Source organism: Bubalus bubalis, chromosome 3, assembly GCF_019923935.1.
Source record: "Bubalus bubalis isolate 160015118507 breed Murrah chromosome 3, NDDB_SH_1, whole genome shotgun sequence".
NCBI classification, from domain to species: Eukaryota; Metazoa; Chordata; class Mammalia; order Artiodactyla; family Bovidae; genus Bubalus; species Bubalus bubalis.
In genome coordinates this window covers 11,138,876-11,163,317 of record NC_059159.1, presented here as the reverse complement: position 1 = coordinate 11,163,317, position 24,442 = coordinate 11,138,876, and the positions used below count along the sequence as shown (strand labels likewise).

Sequence of the window (24,442 nt, the reverse complement as noted above, 5' to 3'; positions counted from 1 at the left end):
CCGAGAGCGAGGTCATAGGGAAGCCCCGCGACCCGGGGAGTGTAGCATCTTTACAACCCCATACGGACATAGAAGAAACTTGGAGCCACCCCGCGACCCCGCTTTGGAACCTGGGGAGGTAGAGAGGCTCTGCTCCCGGCGCCCCCAACCCGGCACACAGGTGTGGACTACTTGAGTCCCTGGGGACCCGGTCGAGGCCCGGCGAGTGTTCAGCTCAGCAGGGTGAGCCGAATTCTGTCCCTCGGGTCCGCCGTGGCCTCCCGTGTGCCCCAAGTCCCGTTGGAGATTTGGAGCAGCACGCAGGTGGCCCATCCAGAAGTCCGGGGCCGCGGCCCGGCCCACCTTACTCTCCACACCCCGCTCCCTCCGCTCTCGGTGCCTTCGGGGAAGCGGCGCAGGCTGGGACAGGGGCGAGTGGGTAGAGGATGGTGCAAAAGATACGGCGGCGCCGGGGTTTGGGAGGTAGTCTCCCCCACTGCACGTTCCTGCGACCCCAGCCGCGCAGTGGGCCCGGGCCGCAGACAATTAAACCGGGATTCCTCCCCCGCTGACGTCGCCAGCGCCGAGGCCCCTCCCGCGGTGGCATAAAAGGCGCGGGCTCCGCAGCGCAGGCGGCAGTGGGGGCCGGACAGCGCGGCGGTGCGGACTGCGCGGCGGAGCAGCCAGCAGCGCGGCGCCCAGAGCGCGGGCCGCCGGCGGAGCCCTAGCCGAGCCGAGCCGGGCCCGGAGCGCCGGATCCCAGCGCCCGCAGCCATGCCGGCCGGCCGCGCCGCGCGCACCTGTGCGCTGCTCGCCCTCTGCTTCTTGGGCAGCGGGGCCCAGGATTTCGGGCCGACGCGCTTCATCTGCACCTCGGTGCCCGTGGACGCCGACATGTGCGCCGCGTCCGTGGCCGCCGGCGGCGCCGAGGAGCTCCGGAGCAACGTGCTGCAGCTCCGAGAGACCGTTTTGCAGCAGAAGGAGACCATCCTGAGCCAGAAGGAGACCATCCGCGAGCTGACCACCAAGCTGGGTCGCTGCGAGAGCCAGAGCACCCTGGACGCGAGCGCGGGCGAGGCGCGGACGGGCGGCGGCCGCAAGCAGCCCGGCTCGGGCAAGAACACCATGGGCGACCTGTCTCGGACGCCGGCCGCTGAGACGCTCAGCCAACTCGGGCAAACTTTGCAGTCGCTCAAAACCCGCCTGGAGAACCTCGAGGTCCGCGCGCGCCGTTATTTCCCCTCCGGCTCACGTGCCCCTCTGCCCTCCCCCACTTCCATTCCCGACCCTACCTGACACCCCCAAACCCGGTCTCGGCCGGGTGCGGATGCCTGGCTGAGGCCTCCCCAAGCCTGCGGGCCCCACGAACGGGCACTAGCCCGAGCTCCCTGCCAGGCCGCCCCCGCAGTCGCCCTGAGGGGACCGCGCCACCGGCCTCCCGGCACGGTCCCTACTCCAGGCGTAACGATATGGTTTCCCCTCCGCCCTTGCACCCCCGCAGCAGTACAGCCGGCTCAATTCCTCCAGCCAGACCAACAGTCTCAAGGATCTGCTGCAGAGCAAGATCGATGACCTGGAGAGGCAGGTGCTGTCTCGGGTGAACACTCTGGAGGAGGGCAAAGGGGGCCCCAAAAACGACACCGAGGAAAGAGTCAAGATCGAAAGCGCCCTGACTTCCCTGCACCAGCGGATCAGCGAGCTCGAGAAAGGTAGTGGTCATGGGGAGGGGTGGGGAGGGGGGGTCCTTGCATCCTATCTCAGCTTCCAGGACCAGTGGGACCCGGCCTCGGGCCCTGGCTTCCTGCACAGCTCAGGTCGGGAGTGTAGAAGCCCTGAGCTCCTCCACCATCTCTACCTTAGGTTCTCCAGCTGATGTTCCTGGCAGGGCTGGGGTGCTCTGGGCTTGGGACATCTGGGGAAACAGAGTGAGGAAGGGATTGCCGGGGGTTCCTTCCCTGCTCCCCTGCCACACTCACAGGAATTTTCCAAGTCTGATCTGTTTAGTCTTCAGCAACTTTGCACTAGAGCCATGGCTGGACCAAGTCCTCCCTGGCTAAGAAACCCTGGCTCTAGCCAGTCCCTATCCCCAGCAGAGAGCAGGGCATGGGCTGTAGCTGGGTCCTCCTGGTCCACGGCAGATGTGGGCCCTGAGCAGGCTTCCTCCCAGTTCCTTGCTGCCCCTGGCGTCCTTTAGGGATTTCCAGGTCCCCCCTCCCCAGCCCTGAGCACACTCCTGTGGTTTTCTCTTATAAATGACCCAAGCTCAGGCATCTTGCATGCTGCCCTGCTGTTTCAAGTCGACAAACCCAAGTCCCAGTCTCGCCGGGCGCACGGATGAGCTTGAGAGGCTCAGCCTTGAAGTCGCAGAAATCAAACAAGGTTGTAAAAGGGGAGGCGGGGGGATGCAAGGCTGGGAGCAGGGCCACGTGACCCTTCTCGGACTGCAAAATGTGCTGGATGGATTTAAACAGTGCCATCTTAAGGCACGTTATGTAACTGAAAAACAGATCGGGGAAGGGAGGAGGAAGAAAGAAGGGGGAGATTGGGGAAATGAAGAGCACCCCCTGGAGAGAGACCAGATCTGCTCCAAGGGCAGGGGGCTGCCAGCCTGAGACAGAAGGGGAACATGGCCAGCCCTGCTCTGTTCCCTGACATCTGGCTTAGAGGAAGGGGGTGGGGTAGCTGACCCAGTAGGATGCCTTCTAGAAATAATTCTTGGCCTAGAGGGCCGGTTTAGTGCTGGGCTCCCTGGCAGCACCCCGTGTACACCCTGGAGCTGGTGGGTGTGTGTTCCTGGCTCTGGGCCGGGTGCCCATGCCCACTGCTGGGTTGGAGTGTTTTGACTGGAATCAGTCACACCATGCCCAGGGTCATAGCCACCGTGTGTGTGTGAGTTGGGACAGGGCAGACAAGCATTCCCTGGAGATGTTGCCGACAGACGAGGAGCTGGTGGCTGAGTATAAAGGGAGGCGATGGGGCCCTGAGTATGATTTTTCAGGAAACACACCGGAAGCTCGCCCTGAGAATGATTGGCATTGTCCTCAAAGCAGTCACCTCAGGGGAACCTGGCTCTAGGGCCACCTTCGGGCTCCCTGCTGACCTGCCCTCTCTGCAGGGGCAGACAGAGCTGCTTGAAGAGACTCAGAGGGGACAGCTCTCCTTCCTGTGGGGTGGATGGGATTCTGGAAACAGCCTGAGTCCTCAGGATGAATTGGCTGGGTCAGATGAGTGACCAGGGGCTGCATTGTGTCCTGGCCTTGAGGGAAGTGTGATGGGCCTCAGGGGCCTGTTCTGAGCAGCAGCCAGCATCATGGAATCAGGTTGGGCTCCCAGAGGGGCTACTCTGAGGGGAGCTAGCCTCTTTCCTGGTGAGGAGACCCCCTTCCTCTGCAGCCACACCTTTGAGTAAGCATTGCTTTACAGGGTGTGTCCTGACCCACTCCCTCCGCATGCCACTGCCCAGCTCAGGTGCCGATACTCAGAGCCTCTTGTGTACGGGCTTCCCCATCCCAGCCTGTCCACGGGGGCCACCATGTTGGAGCCGGACCCAGAGTGCAGAGACTGTGGGCCAGCTCTTTCGTTCTGGCCCTGTGCCCTGGGGCAAAGTACTTGACCTCTCTGAGCTTCGTTTTCAGCATCTACAGAACAGAGAGGAGTCTGCTTTGTCTGCATCACAGAGCCTGGTTGGGGGCAGGGGGGTTGGCAAGCCTGCTTCAGTCTGGGACGGGCGCTTTGTCAAGGTGCAGGTGTCGGTACTGTGTCCCGTCCTCTCCAGGTCAGAAGGACAACCGCCCTGGAGATAAGTTCCAGCTCACATTCCCACTGCGGACCAACTACATGTACGCCAAGGTGAAGAAGAGCCTGCCGGAGATGTACGCCTTCACGGTGTGCATGTGGCTCAAGTCCAGCGCGGCGCCGGGGGTGGGCACGCCCTTCTCCTATGCCGTGCCCGGCCAGGCCAATGAGCTGGTCCTCATTGAGTGGGGCAACAACCCCATGGAGATCCTCATCAACGACAAGGTAGAGCCCCCACCCTTCCTTCTGGATTTGCAGGGCAGCAGGGTGAGGCCTCCGGGGCCCCAGTCCATGCCAGTGGCCGGGGCAGGTCTGGGTGGTGAGATACACAGCCTCAGGTGCTAGCTACTGTGGCCCCGAGAGGAGAGCTCTCCGGGCAGGGCTGAGGGAGGGGTAGGGTGAGGACTGGGAGAAATGAGGAGGGGTACCCTTGCTATGCTCCATGAACACGGGGAAGCTGGAACCCTCCCAAACAGAGGCCTCACAGGTGGGGGTGGAGGAGGAGGATCCAGGGGCCAATCAATCCGGCTGATCAAACCCTGACTCCCTCCCTCAGCTGGCCTTGGAGCTGACTTTTATCCCCCATATTTGGGAGACCATAGATGCTTGGGGTGGTGGGAAGGATGCTCCCAGAGAGTCTAAATCAATCCTGCTTAGCGCCCTGCCCCTGGGAGGAGGCCAGGTCTGCATGAGCCCTTGGGAGAGGGCACCTTTTCCCTCCAGGGAACCCGTCTCCATCTTGGCCCCCTGCTAGCTGTGGGATTAGCTGTCAGCTCTCCAACTCCCTCATCGCCATGCCAGCTTTGGTAGTTAATGTCTAAAACCTGGACTGAGAATTGGAGTCCAAGCCTTTGCTCTTGATGCCTTGCCCAGAGAGGGCTGTGCCTTTCTGGGGCCCCATGTCCCCAAGTTAAAAGGGTGTGAGGGTTCTTTTGTCAGCTGAAGCAGCCTCCCCGCCTGAAATGTTAGAGTGGAAGTGAAATTCCAGGTCAGGGGCTGCTCTGAGCGTTAAAAGGCATGGCGCCATCTCCGCTGGCATCTTTCAGAGTCTCTGTAAAAAGGCTGGGCGGGTTTTAGACCCAGAGGATCTGGCAATTAGAGGTGGAGCCTTGGAAGAGAGGAGAGGCCCAGAAAGCAGCAGTGAAGTCAGCCCCCAGGGGTGGCTCATCCGAGGGCAGGTTTTGTGGATGGGCCCAGAGGGAGGAGGGTGAGTAGGAGTTGAGGAGATTGCATATTCAGATGGATCTGGACTAAGCGTCCCATTTCCCTTGTGATTCTGTACTCCGTCAATGGATGGGCCTGACAGTCCCGAGGGGCAGATGCTGCAAGAACTCAGTAATGGCTCTTGATATTTACTGTAAATACCTATGACTAGTAACTAGTTGAACTAGTAACTAGTGACGATCATTGATCCTGATGGTGCCCATTCCCATCACGTCCTGTATGTCGTTCTCCTGCCCAGGTGGCTAAGCTGCCGTTTGTAATCAATGACGGCAAGTGGCACCACATCTGTATCACCTGGACCACCCGGGACGGGGTCTGGGAAGCCTACCAGGATGGCACCCAGGGCGGCAACGGCGAGAACCTGGCACCTTATCACCCCATCAAGCCACAAGGCGTGCTGGTGCTGGGCCAGGAGCAGGTACAGGCTATGGGGGGCAGGGACGGGGGTGAGGGGGATGTGGGGGTGCTGGCTGCAGGGGGAGGAGCCCCAGAACTGGAGACTAGGCCGGAGAAAGGAGAGTGAGGGTGTTGGGAGGGAGGGGAGAAAGGCAGCAGGAAGTGAAGTGGGAGGGAGCTGGAGAGGGAAGTGGTTCCCCCTGAGAAGAAGCTGTGGAAGCAAGTGATGCAGCAGTTTGGGCAAAGTCCCGGCTCTGAGTGGGTGCTTTCAGGAAAGGCAGGCTGGGGGTGGGGGGGGGGGCCTCTGTCTCCAGACTCTCAACAACTGCAGCAATGCTCTTTGGCACGGGAAGGCCAATCGTGCACTTAGTGATGCATAATTTATTTCCTGGAAGTGGTTTGTCTCCCATTGGGCACCCAGGAGGGAACGGCAGGCAGGAGAGCCCCAGGCCTTCTGTTCTCGTTGGGCAGCTATGGCTGGCAAAGAGTGACATTAGAGTTTCCTGGGGAGAGGCAGGGAGTGTAGGGGAGGCCCCCAGGCCCTGCTCCCACGGTTGTCCATGGACCCAGCTGACACCCTCCCTCACTGGGCACCTCTCAGGTGCCCCCAGGAGAAACACTGCATCCAGGGCAGAGGAGGCCAGCATCACTGCTGTTCCTGAGCTCCCTGCAGGGCAGGGACTGATGCACAGCTGAGACAGACGTGCCCAGAGGTGGACGTGAGAGCCATATATGCTAGGGAGGCCCTCCTGATAAGCACCCACCGCTCTGACCCCCTCCACCCTCACCCTCTGCTTTTCTCTGAAGGACACTCTGGGTGGCGGGTTTGATGCCACCCAAGCGTTTGTGGGCGAGCTGGCCCACTTCAACATCTGGGACCGCAAGCTGACCCCGGGGGAGGTGTACAACCTGGCCACCTGCAGCACCAAGGCCCTTTCCGGCAACGTCATCGCCTGGGCCGAGTCCCACATCGAGATCTACGGTGGAGCCACCAAGTGGACATTCGAAGCCTGTCGCCAGATCAACTGAGGCCTGGGGCTGGGCTGAGCCTCCAGGTCCCCGGGTCCCCAGCCCCCGCCCGCCTCCCCCTGCTTGTGCGGTGATGATCCGTCGTCTCTTCTTCTCTCCCTTTCCCCCAGGAATGACTCAAGGCCATCGCCCTCGCACATGCGCACACGCACACAGCCTGGTCTCGTCCTCGTGCACGTGAAGCAGGCCCGGCTCCCATCTGCTGCAGGTGTCCCCTCTTCTCTCTAGGAGCCCGCGCTGTTTCTCAGGCATGCCCTGTTCACCACCGACACTGGCGGCTGAGACATTTTGAAAAATGCACACGTAGGTGAGAGGACCTGTGTGTGAGTGTGACTGTGTGTGTGTGTGTCTACAAGGATCTGTCTCTCAGGGGAGGCCTTCTCTTTTAAAATGAGGTATTCCTTTTCTTCTTTCTCTGTGGCTTTGGGAAGTCTCATGACTGGTCTAATCTCTGCACTTGCCAACTTTGGTGGCTGCCCGTGTGCCTTGGGGCTGGTGCAACTTCTCCTGCCATGCGTTCATCTTTGTTTGCAAACCGTTTTCAGAGCGACATATCTCTATATTGATAGAATAAATATCTTTTAGCGCTTTGTTAAAGGCTAGGGACCTCTCCAAGGAGAATTTGTATTTTGTCATAGAAGTAAATTCTCTCTGAAGGGTTGAAGGCAGACCGTGTCCTGCGATGGCACCACATGCTGGAAGAGGGCAGAGGAGGTGGCACCAGCCTCAGGAGCCAGGCATCCTGCTGTTGACCTCTGAGGACAGCACTGGGCCTGGGAGGCTGGCCTGCCCACCCAGCATAGCCAGCTCTGGCCCAGTATCCCATCTGTGGCCCTCAGCCTTCCCGCCTCCCCAAACTCCCCTCCAGCGGCCAGCTGGTGACCCCAAGAGAGGAGCATCCCACCCATTGCCCAGGAAGCCAGGACCTCTGGACCCTTCCCCTTGGCCTCTGGCAGTGGATGACCTGAGGCTTCAGTGGGTCAGCTGGAGAACAGACCTTTTAGACCAGGAAACCCACACTCTGATTGAGACCCAGCCATGTAAGGCCACAGCCAGTCAATGGGCCAGGTCCGTGGTAACTCTGACAGCCATATTCTTTACCCAGGCTGAGGCAAGTCCAAAGACCTCTCCATGGAGAGCTAGGCATGGCCAGGCCGGGGCCTGAAACCCACCCCCCCTCTTACAGAGCTCAAGTTCTGATGCAGCCCCCAACCCGTCACCAGCTGGTGACATTGACACCCAATCAGTGTCCAGAAGCTTTGACATTTTTTCTCCCCATGAAAAACTAACATGTGCGTCTCCTTCTAGTCCTTCCAAGGTGGGGAGAAAAGTGTGTGTGTGTGTGTGTGTGTGTGTGTGTGTGTGTGTGCACGTGCGCATGCACGCGTGTGTTGAATGAGAGAGAGAAGAAGAGCACTCAGACGGATCATGCCCAGGGGAGGGTGAGCTCCCTGCTTTGTTGCACCATCTGGGGGTCACACACCCAAGGGCCACCTGGACTCTATCACCAAGAGTCTAATTAGCAAAAGGCTGGCAAGTCTTTCTAGAAATTCTACTGCACTGCCTGGCTCATCTACAGCTGCAGACATTTCTTCAGCAGGAGCAGGTGTTCTGTCTTCTGTTTTTTCCAGAGGCACCTGTCTCCTTAAACGCAGGTCCATGTTGTGTCGGAAACTAGTGCATCTGTGTGTGTCTGTGTTGGTGTTTCTGTGTCGGTGTCTGCGTGGGTGTCTGCACGGTACCCAGTCGCCTTTCTGCAATGCATCTCTCATGCTGAGGGTGCGGTCCAGGCGCCGGGCTGAGTGTTGTGGTTCAACAGTGGCTTTTTTCTGAGACCATTGTGCTTTGTCAGAGCCCGTCCGGCTGTGGCATCTGTGGATCTGCAGGGATCTTCTCGTTTGCATGTTCCTCGGGGCGGTGTGTCCCTTGCTTCCTCATTCTGGTGTGTGTTCCCCTGCCTGCATGAACTTCTCTGGTTCTGTGTTGTGTGCCCAGTGCCACCCCTTGTTCTGTGACCATCCATGTAGCTACTGAAAATGGCTGGGTAAGCAAGCCAAGGGTGTCGGAGGAGATCACGGGAGAGACAGAGTCCCTCTCCCCCTCCCCACTCCCCAAACACACCAAGAAGTATTTTTAACGTGTAGGTTGAGAACAAGCCTAACATCGCCCGTGGTTGGGAGAGAGCGAGAGCTTGGAATCCCCCTCTAGACCAGATCAGCCCCACCCCTCACTTCAGCCATCTCGGAGCTGTAGGCAAGGCCCAGAGTGTGCTAGGTGCTCTCCTTCGGCACCTCCCACCAGCCCCTGCCGATCTAGCGATCTATCGGACCCCAGACCACCTTCTGCCCCAGTGGGCGCGGTGGGAGCTGTCCGTTCAGGACCACAAGCCATCCTCTGCCCTAACTAAAGGTGGGCAGAGCACACCTGTGTCCCTTTGGCCTCCCCTCCCCGACCTGTTCTCCCTCCTCGCCCCTCCCCTGATGCACCCATGGTGCCAGGGACAGAAGCTGATGTTTAACTCCCTCCCCCGCCCCAACTGGAGCCTGTGCCAAGCCCCTGGCTCCCTCACTGTGTTAACACTTGGCACTTCGCCAGCCCCGAGAAAGGTAGATGACACAGCCACAAATCTAATCCACATAGTTTCCATCTACTCCTTAATCTGATTGATGTTCCCTCTTGCACTGAATAATACATGCCTATCTCAGGTAAGCCATTTTATAAAATAAGGAGATAAAAAAGCACTGTCGAGACAGTGTTTGCTTTTGCCGAGCTGGTGTCCCACAGCTCCCTGGGTGTCCGAGGCGGCAGAGCTATGACAGAGGCTCTCCGGGCCCTCGGGGGCTTAGAGCCCACTTGAATCGTAAGCCTTCTTGCTTTTGATAACACAGTATTATTTCTCTTACTCTAGAAGAAAAAGTTTATTACCAAAACAAGAGTATTTTTATGAAAGAAAAGGACAAACCTATAAATTAACTCAACCTATATTTCCCTTGAAAATACTTTTCAGGCTCCGCCAAAACGTAGAACTGAAAGCATGTATTTTGGAAGAAAGAGATACATTTTGTATGCTTTCTGTTCCTTTTGTAGATTCACAGTTTATTTTCTAAGACTGCAAAGATCACTTTGTCACCAGCCCTGGGACCTGAGACCAAGGGGGTGTCTTGTGGGGAGTGAAGGGGAAGGGAGAGGCTGGCATGAGGATCACAGTTATTCCAATGAGCTCCAGAGAGGGGCCACCTGTTCTCAAAGACATGTTGGGGACTGGATATGCTCTGGTCCTTGATGGTGGCCCCTCTGTCTTGGAGCTGACTTGTCAAGTGGAATGAGTAGAGAACTTGATGGTCAGTTCCAACCCTGATAGAAGAAACTAGGGTTCTGAATTGTGAACATTAAGAAGATGGTATCCTTTGTAATCTTATGGCAACCAAAACGTGGCTTAAAGCAGTCATGGTTTCATCTCTTAAAACACAGTGTGTAAATTTATTCAACTAATGATGGGAAATGTATCACTTCCATGTACAGCGGACTTAAGTGCCATTTGTTGAAAGGGAACAAGTCATTGAGAACAAAAAAGCCCAATACTTAGAGTCCCAATTTTGTCTTATTTGCCAAAAAAAAAAAAAAATCAACAATGACAAAGCAAACCCCCTCTGGTTGATATTGTTATATTGTATATACTGTATAATAGGAAAGAGAATTGATGTATCTTACTTTTTCATTATTTGCTAACCAAAGCTGTACATTTTTCATATGATCCACAGCCTTTTGGGTATCTAATGGGTCAAAACCATGGGACCTGCCACCTCCCATCAGCAGTTCTGGAAATGCACTATTTCTACTGGTATTCTTGCTTTTTTTTCATTTTCTTGCTGAAATGACATGAATTGTTGAGTTTATTTTTACACAGTAAAGAGTGAAGAAAGACTGTGGTCTCCTTGGAATATCTCTTCTTTCCTCAAGCTTGCAAATGTCATCTCAACCTACTGGGTGACCTCAGGGGCCCTCCCAGGATATGCCCGCCTACCCATTGCCCTGTGCCCCTCAAAAATCCCACAGCCACCTGGTGATAGTGGACATCAGGTGTGGGGAGGGGGCCTGCCCAATTCACAGGTGCAGCCGACACCAAGGCAGAGAGCAGTGAAGTGATTCTGCAGTGTGTAGAGACCACACTGGGGCTTGGATTGCAGAGTATCTGCCTGCTTCTCACCTCATCTGCAGCCCTACTCCCTCCTGAACTGATGCACTGCCCACTGCACACCTGGCTACAGGTCCCAGGTGGTCTGGGCTTGTCCTTCCCAAGCAGCCCTGCTCTCCTTTGCCACATCCCTGCTGACACATCCTTAGGGTTCCCAGGCTGTTTCCCTGCACTCAAGCAAGACAGCACCCCAGGTTCACATAACAAGAAGATGGCTGATGTGGGAACCCTGGGCACTGAAAAGAACTCAGTTCCCTGGCCCCTCATGGGCCAAGCTAGCCACTGGATGGACATGGAGCTGTGGAGCTGTTCCCTTCTGTGGGATAAAATCAATGAGCATGAGTCAAAATAACCTGCCTGGTTGATTGGTCTCCCCCATGCCCCAACACACATGCATGTGCATGCACACACACTCCACACACACACACATGCTGAGTTAACAGATGGGACCTGGTCAGGACTCAGGAGCTGGAGTTTGGTGGGGTGTAAGTGAGCTGCCCATTGCCTGGAGTAGTATGTACGGAGGGGGTTTGGCCTCAGAGCAGTTGACCACTCACCCTGTTGACCCTGCAGTAGGAACCCCAGTTGGGAGAGAGAAACCCCTGCCAGGCTGAAGACCCTGGGCCTGTTAGTTGCCCTTGGTGTGCAGTGTCCACCTGGAGGCTGCACACGTGTGGCCGGGCCCAGGGGTGTACTCAGTGCCAGCAGCCCAGGCCGACACACCACTTCTTTGCCTCCCACTCGCGCAAGTGCATAGTTATGTCTGTAATAATATCACTCTTACATTTCTAATTTCTATGAAAGAGCTCATTCAAAACTTCGGTATTTCTACTATCATCAGAAACAAATTACTTTCCCCACTTCTCACACCTGATCTTGGCACATCAAGGACTGAATTTAGGGACTGTGGAGCAGAGAATAGCAGCTTTACAAGGAGACAGCAAATGGGAGGTGGAGCAGAGGGACACAGGCTCAGGATTTCAAAGCTGGAGAGTGTCTCCAAAGCCACTGATGCCAACAGCCCATCGGATGCATGAAAATGTTCTCAGCTTACACACTTCCAATGATAGGGAACTCACTATCCATAGAGACAGTCCGGCCCACTTTCAAACAGCTCCAGCTGGGAATTTTTCTTTTTTCTTTTCTATCTTTCATATTTCTTTTCTGTTGTGCCCAATTCCTTATATTGAGCTGCAGCTTCTATCCATCTGTTTGCCCACATGGAGACAGGCTCCATGTTTCCTAGGGTTCAACCTTTGTGTCTCTCCTGCACCACCTGGCTGACCTGCTCTAGGGGCACACTCCTCCCACCCAGAAGCCCCCCACGGGCAGCAGAGTATAGACCAATCCCTAGAGGGTCCTTGCTCTAGGAAGCTGGGGCTTGTGCATCAGCTGTGGGCCCCCCAGGGTAGGAGCAGCACAATTCAAGGAGTTCCAGCCTCCTCCATCTCCTTGTCTGCTCCCTGCAAGGCTCCCAGCGAATAGGCCTGTGCCCAGGAGCCCCCTCTCTGCAGACCTCCAAGGAGTACAAAGCCACCTGGCTCTGTGGAGTTAACTGCTGGCCGGAAACAGGAAATAGGAGAGAAGAAAAGCAGTGGCTGTGGGGAAGTTAGAAAGGTTCTGCAACTCTTTGGAAGGCCTGTGGTTCTGAGCTCAGGACTTGGCTTCTTTGTAGAAACCAGATGCCCTGTAGAAGAGACTGGAATGCTCAGCCCAGCCAACAAGGGTTCCTCTGGGGGCTGGAGTCAGCCGGAACTGCTGCCTTGACCTTAGCAGAACTGCCTCCCTCCCACCCCGAACCCTCACTAGGAGATTCTTTCCCATTCACAGCCGTTGGTGCTTGCCTGGGCTCAGGCTCATCAGCTGGCTTTGCCAAGGGCCCAGGCCCTCAGGGGTCTCTGTGCTCCACCTCTGGAGGTGCCCTGGCAGTGCTGCCAGCCTCCAGGGGCCATTGGCATCCACACTGTGCATCACGCTCTGTGCCTGACTCGTTCCTAAGCTTTATCTCCCGTCATCCCAATGGCTACCCTGATGACAACGCTGAGTTTGCAGATGAGGAGCCAGTGGGGAGGCTGAGTGACCTGCTGAGTGGCAGGGTGGGCGCTCAGACTGCAAATCCCCTGTCTTTCCACACTAGCTATAGGTTCAGAATTCATCTGCAGAAGTCAGCACCAGGGAGGGCACCCCCTTGAAGAGGAACTGAGCCCATGACCCTCTGACCGGATCTGCTCTTCCCTCGAACTTCACTGCTTTGTTGTCATCCCTGAGCCCCCAGGTTCTCACTCACTCACATGTGATGCACATGGTGAGTTCCTGTGGCCTTGGATTCCCAAGATGCCCTTCCCCATGGAAGCAGAGCCTCCCTCCTCTCCTGATGTTCAAAGAAATTGTTTCTAATAGTCTGATTGTTTCTAAAGCCTGGCATGCTGCATGCAGTCCATGGGGTGGCAAAGAGTTGGACACGACTGAGCGACTGAACTGAACTGAACAGTCTGATCCTTAAAAACTGAAAATCATTTCATTTCGTGGTTTTCCCATGAAGCACACTTGGCATTTCCTGAGATTCACTCAAGGAGATGAACAGTGGTTTTCAAGGCCTTAGTTTCCCCTAGCATAGGAAGACAGGGTGGGACCAGGCAGTCTCTTCAGTCTCTTTGGACTCTCCCTGGAGCCCAGGACCAATCTGTGGGGACCAGCAGGGCCCTCTCTGCAGGATGCCTGATGTACTTGTTCCAAGACCCCTGCTTACATAGGGCACCTCTGCTCCCTGCCCCACCATTGGGCCAGCAGCTATGGGATCTGCCCTCAGCAGACTTTTCTTCAATGCTAACTATCCTTTCAGGGTCCTTCTTGTCCTCCCTCAAACCTTAAGACTACATGAGTTCTTATTTCTGATCACTGTTGGTGGACCTGGGTGACACTGTCTCCCCAGAAGTTTCTCAGCTACCATATAAATTAGGGTACACATAGGTACTCGGGGCAGGGGCCACAAGTCCAGAGCCCCCTGCCATGACCTGGATTTGGCAGTCTCCCTTTGGGGACAGGGGAAGAGAAGGATATTGAGAAAATGGGTAACCACAGCTGAGCCTTTAGACAAACAGACATACAGGAGATTGGCCAAGATGGCCGAGCAGAAGGACCCTGAGCTCACCTCCTCTTACAAGCACATCAAAATTATAGCTATTTGCAGAATAGCCATCGATGAAAAAGACCAGAACCTACCAGAAGAGATCTTCTACAATTAAAGACATAAAGAAGGAACCACACTGAGACTGATAGAAAGGGCAGATCCTTGATAAAGTCCCAAAACCCTGGTGGACAACCCACAAAGTGGTGAATAACTACAGTGTAGAGATTCTCCCACAGGAGTGAGAGTTCTGAGCCCTGCATCAGGCTCCTCAGCCCAGGGGTCTGAACCAGGAAAATGAGCCCCCAGAGCCACTGGCCTTGAGAGCTGGCAGGGCTTAATTTGGGGAGCCCCACAGGACTGTGGGGAAAAAAGACTTCACTCAAACGGTGTGCACAAAATCTCTCATGCTCCAGGACCCAAGGCAAAAGCAGTAATTTTATAGGAGCCTGGGCCAGACCTACTTGCTCATCTTGGGGAGCCTCTTAGAGATGCAGGGAGGGTGGGGGGTTGAGGAGTGGCTCACCTTGGGGACATATACACTGGTGACAACCATTCTTCGGAGCTCCTTCTACCACATGGATGCTAATGCTGGTGAGCACCATTGGGTGGGATCCTCCCTCTAGTTCATCAGGGCCAAGACCTGGCCCTACCCAAGAGCCTGTATAGGTACCAGAGCTGAGACACCTCAGGCCAAGCAACTAATTGGGTGGGAACACAGCCCCATCAGGGCAGACCAGATGCCTAAAGACCTCCTGAGTCCTCAGCCTCCCTTGGACACAGCCCTGCCCACCAGAGGGCCCAGAACTTGGCTCCACCCACCAGTGGGCAGGCACCAGACACAAGAAAATCACCATCCCACAGCCTGCAGATACAGCCTGACCATCAGCAGGCCAGACACTGCCCTGGAATCATCTGGGCCCCAGCCCTGCCCACAAGCAGACTAACACAAGGTTCAGGACGCCCTGGACTCTGGATCCAATTGTGTCAGGCTATCCCCCACCCCCATCCCCAATCACTAATGGTGTGACACCAGCTCTGGAATCCCAGACTCCAGGACTTGGCTCTGTTTGTTAGAGGCAGGTACTAAGCCCAGGGTTAATACCTATCTTTATCAAATTATTCTAAAAAATTGCAAAGGAGACACTTCTGAACTCATTCTATGAGGCCAGTATCACTCTGATATCAAAACTGGATAAATACATCACAAAAAAGAAAATAGTACTGATAAACATACATGTAAAAATCCTCAACAAAATATTAGCAAACTGAATCAAACAATACTTTTAAAAGGATATTATATCATGATCAAGTGGAATCTAACCCAATTATGCAAGATTTTTCAATATCAGCAAATCAATCAATGTGATACACCACATTAAGAAACAGAAGAATAAAAACCATATGATCATCTGGATAGATGCATAAAAATCTTTTGACAAAATCCAACATCCATTTGTAATAAAAAAGACAACTCTCGAAAGTGAGGATAGAGGGAAAATGCTTCAACATAATAAAGGCCATATATGACAAACCAACATCTGCCAACATCATACTCAACAGTGAAAAGCTGAAAACGTTTTCTCTAAGATCAGGAACAAGACAAGGATGCCCAATCTTATCACTTTTATTCAACATGCATTGGAAGTCCTAAACATAGCAATCAGAGAAGAAAAATAAATAAAAGGAATCCAAATTGGAAAGGAAGAAGTAAAGTTTACACTGTTCACAGATAACTGTACATAGAAAGCCCTAAAGATGCCACTAGAAAAGTACTAGACCTCATGAATGAATACAGTAAGATTATAGGATACAAAATTTATACACAGAAATCTGTTGCATTTGTATACACTAACAATGAACTATTAGGGAGAGAAATTAAGGAAACAATTTCATTTATCATTACATCAAAAAGAATAAGATACCTGGGAATAAAGTTACCTAAGGAGGTAAAAAACCTGTGCTTGGAAAGCTGTTATAAGACACTGTTGAAAGAAATCGAAGACAACACAATCAGATGGAAAGATGTATCAATACTATGTTCTTGGATTGGAAGAATCAATATTGCTAAAATTATCACTCTACTCAAGGCAATCTACAGATTCAATGCAATCCCTACCAAGTTACCAATGATATTTTTTTTCAAGAGAAATAACTGTGAAATTTGTATGGAAACACAAAAGACTCTAAATTACAAAAAAAAAAATATTGAGAAAGAAGAACAGAGCAGGAGGAATTACATTCCCTGACTTCAGATTATACTACAAAGTTACAGTAATCAAAAGAGAATGGTACTGGTGCAAAAAAAAGACATATGGATCAATGGAATAAGACAGAAGGTCCAGAAATAAACCCACACACATGACTGATTAATCCACAACAAAGGAGTCAGGCACATACAATGGAGAAAAGACAGTCTCTTCAATAAGTGGTGCTGAGAAAAGACAGTCTCTTCAATAAGTGATGCTGAGAAAACTGGACAGCTATATGTAAAAGAATAACATAAGAACATTCTCTAACACTATATGCAGAAATAAACACAGAATGGATTACAGACCTAGATTTAAGGCCAGAAGCCATAAAACTCCGAGAGGAAAACAAAGGCAGAACACTCTTTGACATAAACTATAGCAACATTTTTTTTTGATCTGTCTCCTATGGCAAAGTAAATAAGAGCAAAAATAAACTAATTGAACTTAAAAGTTTTGCATGGCAAAGGAAATCATCAACAAAATGAAAAGACAATCTACTGACTGGGAGAAAATATTTGCAAATGGTATGACCAGTGAGAAATGAATATCCAAAATATACAAACAGGTCATACAACTCAACATCAAAAAAAGAACCCGAATGAAAAATGGGCAGAAAATCTGAATTGACATTTTTCCAAAGTGCACGTGCAGATGGCCAGCAGACACATGAAAAGATGCTCAACATCGCTAATCATCAGGGAAGTGCAAATCAAAACCACAACGAGATATTACTTCACATCTGTCAGAATGGCTATCATCAAAAAGAACACAGGGACTTCCCTGATGGTCCACTGGTTAAGACTCCTCATTTCCATTGCAGGGGGCATGGGTTCCACCCCTTGTTAGGGAACTAAGCTTCCCACATGCTGTGTGGTACGTGGCCGAAAAAACAGACAAACACACACACAAATAATAAATGTTGACAAGGTATGGAGAAAATGGAACCCTCTTACACTGTTGGTAGGAATGTAAATTGGTGTAGTCACTGTGGAAAACAGTATGGAAGTCTCTCAAAAAACTAAAAACTAAAAAACTAAAAATAGAGCTACTATGAAAAGTAGAGTGTCAGTTGCTTAGTTAGGTCCACTCTTTGTGACTCCATGGACTATAGACCCCCAGGCTCCTCTGTCCATGGGATTCTCCAGGCAAGAATACTAGAGTGGGTGGCCATTCCCTTTTCCAGGGGATCTTCCTGACCCAGGGATCCAACTCAGGTCTCCCACATTGCAGGCAGATTCCTTACTGTCTGAACCACCAGGAAAGCCCCAGCAATTCCACTCCTGGGTATACATCAAAAAAATAACAAACCCTAAAACTAATTAGAAAAGATGTGCACTCACAATAGCATTATTTATAATTGCCAAGATAAGTCACGGAAGCAATCTAAGTGTTCATCAACAGATGAATGGATAAAGAAGATGTGGCACATACTATACCCACACAGACACACACACACTGGAATATGTATATGTATATATATATATATAATGGGATACTACTCAGCTGTAAAAATGAATGAAATCTTGTCATTTGCAACAACATCGGTGGACCTGGAGGGCATTATGCAAGTGAAATAAGTCAGAGAAAGACAAATACTGTATGATACCACTTATATGTGGAATCTAAAAGATACAATAAACTAATGAATATAACAAAAAAGAAGTAGACCCACAGATACAGAGAACAAACTAGAGGTTACTATGGGGAAAGGGTAAGGGGGAGGGGCACAACAGGGGTAGGGAATTAAGAGTAGAAACTACCATGTACAAAATAAGCTACAAGGATATATTGTACAGCACAAGGAATACAGCCAACATTTGATAATATCTATAAATGTCTGTTGCGTTAGTCGCACAGTCGTGTCTGATTCTTTGGCACCCCATGAACAGAGGAGCCTGGCGGGATACAGTCCATGGGATTCTCCAGGCAAGAATACTGGAGTGGGTTGCCATGCCCTCCTCCAGGGGATCTTCCCAACCTAGGAATTGAACCTGGGTCTCCTGCATTGCAGGCAGATTCTTTACCATTTGAGCCACCTTAAATTGTGAATCACTATACTGTACACCTGTAACTTATATAATATTGTACTCAACTATGCGTAAGTTTTTAAAAATGGGAAAAAAAGAAAAACATACATTCATTCATTCATTCATTTATTGAATACCTATTTCCTGAGCACCTACCATGAACAAGCACCTGGGGCAGGTGCCCAGTGGGTGGTCTGTGGGCAGAAGAAGGCTCAGCTCAGGCACCTGGACCAGCTCCAGGCTCAGAAACAACGAAGGCAAATGGTGGGGGAGGATGAGGGAGGGTGAGGAGAGCGGGTGTGAGTTTGCATGCTTGTGTGCCTATAAGGCATTGCCAAGGAAGCCGTCTGTCCGCTGTTTGATTTCTGTGCTTCTCAATTCAGGCCAAGGTGGGGGGCCATCTGCTAAAGTGGGCACAGAGAAAACATTTTCGCTGTGCAGAAAATTGGCTTCTGAGGAGAGGCTGTGTGCTCAGCACAGAACCAGCCTGCAGAGGAGACGCTGGAGGCAGCAGGCAGGGCTCGGGTGCAGGGAGGGAGGCTCCACTCGTGTGATCTCGCTCAGGGCTGGGGAGATGCCCGTGCTCCTGCCCCATCCTTGCGAGGGCCCAGGCCCAGATGGTCAGTGTCTCTAAGGCATCAAACCCCTTCCTGAAACTTAGGGATCTTTGCCTGGGACTTGCATAGGGGGAGGGCTGTACTCCTTTTTAATAGCTTTATTAAGACATAATTGACATAGCATAAAATTTACTCATTTAAAGTATACTACTCAATGGTTTTTGGTATATTACATTACTAATTTTTAAAAATTGTGGTAAATATATACAACATAAAATGTACTGTTTTAACCATACAACTCATAGGTGTTATTATATTCACAGCATTATGCAATTATCACTATTTCTAAAACTTTTTAATCTACCCAAACAGAAACATTGCACTCATTAAACACTGACTGCCTCCCCCCTCCCCCAATCCCTGATAACCTCCACTCTACTTTCTGTCTCTATGAACTGACCTATCTTAGGTACCTTATATAAATGAATCATACAGTATTTATCCTTTCATGTCAGGCTTCTCAGCATGTTTTCAAGGTTCATCCATCTTGTAGGGTGGGTCACAATGCCATTCCTTTATAGCTGAATAATATTGCATCGTAGTGATAGACCACTTTTATTTATCTGTTCATCTGTTGATGGGCCCTTGGTTCCATCTTTTGGCTATTATGAATAGTGCTGCTAAGAATATGGGTGTGCAAGTGTCTGCTTTAGCCCTCCCTTTCAATCCCTTTGGGTGTATACCTAGGAGTAGAATCATGTGGCGATTCTATATACAGGTTTTGAGGAACTACCACACTGTTTTCTACAGTGGCTGCACCATTTACATTCCCACCAACAGTGTACTAGGTTCCAGCATTGCCACCCACATTTGTTATTCCTGCTGTTGTTACTTGATGGTTGTCATCCTAATGGGTAAGGACTTCCCTGTAGCTCAAATGGTAAAGAATCTGCCTGCGATGCAGGAGACCAGGGTTTGATCCCTGGGTTGGGAAGATCCTCTGGAGAAGGAAATGGCAATCCACTCCAGTATTCTTGCCTGATGGGCTACTGTTCATGAGGTCTCAGAGTCAGACACAACTGAGCGACTAACACACACACACACACACACACATCCTAATGGGTATGAGGTGCTATCTTACATGGATTTGATTTGCACTTCCCTAATGATTAGTGATATTATATCATATCACAAAATACTCATGATATATTGATTTTCATGTGCTTATGGCCATTTGTGCATCTTCTTTTCAAAATGTCTATTCAAACCCTTTGGCCATTTTAATATTAGGTGTTTGTTTTGTTATTGTTGAGTTATATAAATTTTGTATATATTCCTGATATTCATCCATTATTGGATATATGACTTGTGAATATTTTCTCACATTCTGTGGGTTGTCTTTTCACTCTCTTGATAGTATCCTTTGATACACAAAAGTTTTTTATTTTGAAGTCCAATTTATATTTTTTTCATTGCCTGTGCTTTTAGTGTCGTATCGAATAAATAATTTGCTAGGCTAATGCTACTCATTTTTGATTCCCCAAGCCCATGTAAACTAGTCCTCCCTGTGATCCTGTCTCATTGCATCCATATCCCCTTAGCAGTGCCAGTCACACCTGATTGGTCTGCATAGCTCCACATCTCCCCAACGCAGAACCCAGGCAAGCAGAGGTCAGGTCTGTTTCCTTCCTCCTAGAAGATCCTTCTGGCTAGAGCATTCTTGGCTCTGGTCTTTGCTCTTTAGAATTCTGGTTCTCTAAGAATCACAGAATGTTAGCGCAGATGTAGAAAGAAGAAAAAAACAGCAGAAATTCTCTTTGAAATAAGGACTGGCCGCTTTCATGCACCAGTGGAACTGGTACTTGTCACACGCTGGCTTGACTTGGTTTAGGAAAATATCCCAATGGCTTTTGTTGGTTTGGAAGGTAGACTCACCCTGTCCCCTGCCTTCAAGGGTTCAGGCAGGAAGGAAAAGGTAAAGGGAGCTGCTTGCACAGCAGCAAAAGGGACTGTGGTTTTTACAGACATCCTAGGAGGGAAGAGGTAGGAATCTGTGGAACAGAGAAGCGGGGAAAGAAAAGAGATGAAGTGGTAAAAGGCCGGGCAGGAAAGCCCAGTTGGCCAGAAACGCCCGTGTTGTCATCTGTAGCAAGTTGCTCCATCACCCAAACACAAGTGAATGTCTGCTTCCAGAAAGGCCCAGGTAAACGAAGCTCTGCACAAAGAAGTTGGGTGGTGTCCAGTGTAGACCCCCTATCGAGTGTGAAGCAGAAGCAGGAAACGTGATGGCAGAAAAACATGGGGACCCTCATGGGACCCTGAGTTTTCCACCTTATATGGATGGGAGCTGTGCTAGGGTGAGTTGTGTCCTGCCGAAATTCATATCCACTCAGAACTTGTGAACTTACTTGGAAATATGGTCTTTGCAGGTGTCACATCAAGTTAAGGTACAGTCATACGGGATTACGGGCTTCCCTGGTGGCTCAGAGGATAAAGCGTCTGCCTGCAATGCAGGAGACCCAGGTTCAATTCCTGGGTTGGGAAGATGCCCTGGAGAAGGAAATGGCAATCCACTCCAGTATTCTTGCTTGGAGAATCCCATGGACAGAGGAGCCTGGCGGGCTACAGTCCACAGGGTCGCAGAGTCGGACATGACTGAGAACTTCACACACACACACACACACACATACTGGATTACAGTCATACTGGTATAAAGTTTAGGAAATTTGGTCAAAAACACAGGGACATAGTGAGAAGGTCAAGTAAAGACAGGGCAGAGACTGGATGATGCTCCACAAGCCAAGGATCACCAGCAGCCACCAGAAGCTGGAGAGGGGCCTAGAATGAATTCTGTCTCAGAACCTCCAAAAGGAACCTGCTAAAAAAAAAAAAAAAAAAAAAGGAACCTGCTGACACCATGATTTCAGACTTCAGTCTCCAGACTGAGGGAATTAATTTCTATTGTTCCAAGCTTCTCAGCCTGCAGTATCCTATTATGGCAGCCCAAGATAATTCAGACAGTAAAGAATCTGCCTGCAATGAAGGAGACCTGGGTTCAGTCCCTGGGTTTGGAAGATGCTCTGGAGAAGGGAATGGCAACCCACTCCAGTATTCTTGCCTGGAGAATCCCATGGTCAGAGGGGCCTGGCAGGCTACAATCCGTGGGGTCACAAAGAGTTGGACATAACTGAGCAACTAGCACTCCTACTAAGAAATGAATGGTGGGGCTAACATCCTTCTATTTTAAGAGCCAAGGAAAGGGAGGCTCTAAGCTTGGAGGACTGGGAACATCAGGAGCTCACCTTGGCTGGTGTGGGGTCCTAGCCTCCAGCTGAAGGAGCCAGAGCAGCTTTAGGCAGAGGGCAGGTCAAGCCTCAGAGCTTGTTTCTTTGCTCTTTAAGGCTCAGGGGATCATCAGACTGTTGGCATCTGGCAGCTTAAAGGGGAGGCTGAGAAGCCGTCTGGTTAAAGCAGCTTCTGTACATTACACGCTCACCACAGCCAGTTTGGGTCTCTTAATGCTACAGCTTCCCTGGTGGCTCAGATGGTAAAGAGTCTGCCTGCAGTGCGGGAGACCCGGGTTCAATCCTGGGGTCAGGAAGAACCCCTGGAGAAGGAAATGGCAACCCACTCCAGTACTCTTGCCTGGAAAATTCCATGGGTAGAGGAGCCTAGTAGGCTACAGTCCATGGGGTCCCAAAGAGTCGGACATGACTGAACGACTTCACTTTCACTTTCTTTCAGTGCTGTAGCACAGACCACAGTGCAGAATGGGGTCACCAACACCGGAAAACACCCAAGTGCTTTGGGAGGACAAGACTGCCCTTGGGGAACTGCCCAGCACTGTGACCCTCTGGCATGTGACCAGACTCTCCCTGTTGTGGATTTGGTGGCAACCTGGGGAGAGGAGCCAGAGATAAGGGGAGACGAGAGGATGAAGGAGTCACTTAGTGGAAGGAAAGGAGATGGTGAGAGCCCAAAGTAGGATAAAGGGACAGAGAGTAAGGTGGAGCAGGGGAGGGTCTCTGGGCAGAGAGACCAGGCAGAGGGCCTGAAGGGGCAGCAGCATGGCAGGAGAGAGCAAGAGCTGGGGTAGGGGAGGGTCAGGTCACACAGGGGCTTGAGAAGGAGAAATGCAGCTCGCCTCAATGATGTGCAGAAAATTTCATAGCTCAACGGTGTCTCTGGAGACAGAAAAAAGAGGCGTCTGCAGTCATCTCTGAACACAGACAGAACATGAACTCTGTCCAGACCTAAAAATGGCCCTCAGGCCCCCTTTCCTTGCTGACTGGAGTGGGTTTGCCAATTTTAGCCTAAACTTTGCTAAAGTTCTCCTGCCTTCCAGACACAAATTACTAAGATACCCTATCGTGGCATCACCCCCGATCCCTGTGAGCACTCCCCAGCTCCCCACAGGGTGCTGTTGCCCTCACTCAATTCCACTGCAGTTGTGTTCTAGGGGTCCTCGGATAGGAGGTAACTGACACCTCATACACCAAGGAAAGAACTGTGAATTTTACTCTGAATAATATGGGAAGCCACGGCATGGTTTTAAGAGAAGTGTGACGTGATTTTTGAAAATGTCCTAAGGACCCATCAGGAGGTTCTCTGTGGACTGTGAGTGATGGCATATGGAGCAGGGTTCCCTGTGGCTACTTGGTGCGGGAGGGGGCTTTTTCCGCCTACAGGGCGGGAAGAAGTGACAGTGTGAACCATGGACAGCCTCTGTGTCCTACAACCACCTTCTAAGGAGTTTCTGAGAAAAGAACTTCACTGAAGCGAGCTAGACTGGGCTGTTTGCATCAGCTTCAGCATCCTAGTGGACAGCGCATAGATGCCTAGCCTCCCCCTTTCTGAGCCACCACACTCAAAACACCCTATAAGACAGAGTTTGTGGAGGGAATTCCCCAGTGCCCCAGCAGTTAAGACTCCACGCTTTCACTGCCAAATGCCTGAGTTTGATCCCTGGTCAGGAAACTAAAGAGAGGCAAAAAAAAAAAAAAAAGACAAGTCTGTGGAAAAGACAAGATCAATCCACACTGGCAGGCACCAAGGAGGCAGGACATAAGGCTCTACACAAATGTCCCATGTTTCGATCACGATATATGGTGATGTCATTCCCATGACCCTGTGTGTGCTCAGCCAGGAGGGCTAAGGGGCCAGACTTGTGAATAACTGGCTCCCGGGTTAGAGAGCTCAGAGGTAGGAGGCATATCTGCCTCCCCTGTCCCAGTACACATATGTATTGCTTCCAAATTTTGCCTTGGAGGGTGGGCTAGCTAAGGGGGTTCTTTCAAAGTGCCAGGATACAACACATCTCCTTGTCTGATGAAACCATGTGGGATGTGTATGTGTGGGTGGGTGAGTTGTGGGGTTCTCCTTCAGTGAACCCATGGTCCAAAAGCATGATCAGTGGTCCCCAGGGATGGCAGAGGCAAAGTGTTGGCATTCTGCTTGCTTGCTTTTGCTGCTTTCTCATCTGACCCGGCTGTTTCTCCTATTTCTCTGAGGACTCTCACACCTGGAGGATGGAGCCCTTGGCTAGGCCTGCTTGCCTGAACTTCCCTCCCTGGATTGGCAGATTCCTCAAGCCCCATCTTGACCCTGTCTCCTACGATAGCACCCCTAGCCTAGAAGGCAGAGAGAACTTGGGACTGACTGTAGAAATGATCACGGAGCATGGAGGGCCCACTGTCACTTCCAGAGCCCCCTCTGTATCACGAAGGCTCAGGGAACCAGCACCTTCATTGGTATCAGCTCTATCAGTGTACATGTGTGCCCTTGAGTTCTAGAGAGAGAGAGAGAGAGAGAGAGAGAGAGAGTGTGTGTGTGTGTGTGTGTGTTGGGGAAGACAGGGATAC

The 24,442-nt window shown here is 51.4% G+C and overlaps 1 protein-coding gene and 1 non-coding gene across 2 annotated transcripts; both read left to right on the top strand.

Annotated features, from left to right (window-relative positions):
• Window positions 1-637: 637 nt before the first annotated feature.
• On the top strand, window positions 638-10,347 carry NPTX1 (neuronal pentraxin 1). Its single transcript, XM_006064161.3, has 5 exons — window positions 638-1,197; window positions 1,481-1,688; window positions 3,755-3,999; window positions 5,237-5,416; window positions 6,202-10,347. The coding sequence occupies exons 1-5, from the start codon at window positions 754-756 to the stop codon at window positions 6,421-6,423; spliced, it is 1,299 nt and encodes a 432-aa protein (XP_006064223.1). The 5' UTR covers window positions 638-753; the 3' UTR covers window positions 6,424-10,347.
• A 10,706-nt stretch (window positions 10,348-21,053) lies between these two features.
• On the top strand, window positions 21,054-21,125 carry TRNAC-GCA. Its single transcript has one exon. It is a non-coding gene; the product is annotated as a tRNA-Cys (tRNA).
• The last annotated feature ends 3,317 nt before the right edge of the window (window positions 21,126-24,442 follow it).

What these genes read in the sequence shown, in the direction of transcription:
- NPTX1 (XM_006064161.3), top strand. Translation starts at nt 754, where the DNA reads ATGCCGGCCGGCCGCGCCGCGCGCACCTGTGCGCTGCTCGCCCTCTGC. An exon ending in CCCGCCTGGAGAACCTCGAG is followed by an intron (nt 1,198 to 1,480) that starts GTCCGCGCGCGC and finishes GCACCCCCGCAG; the next exon opens with CAGTACAGCCGGCTCAATTC. An exon ending in TGGTGCTGGGCCAGGAGCAG is followed by an intron (nt 5,417 to 6,201) that starts GTACAGGCTATG and finishes TTTTCTCTGAAG; the next exon opens with GACACTCTGGGTGGCGGGTT.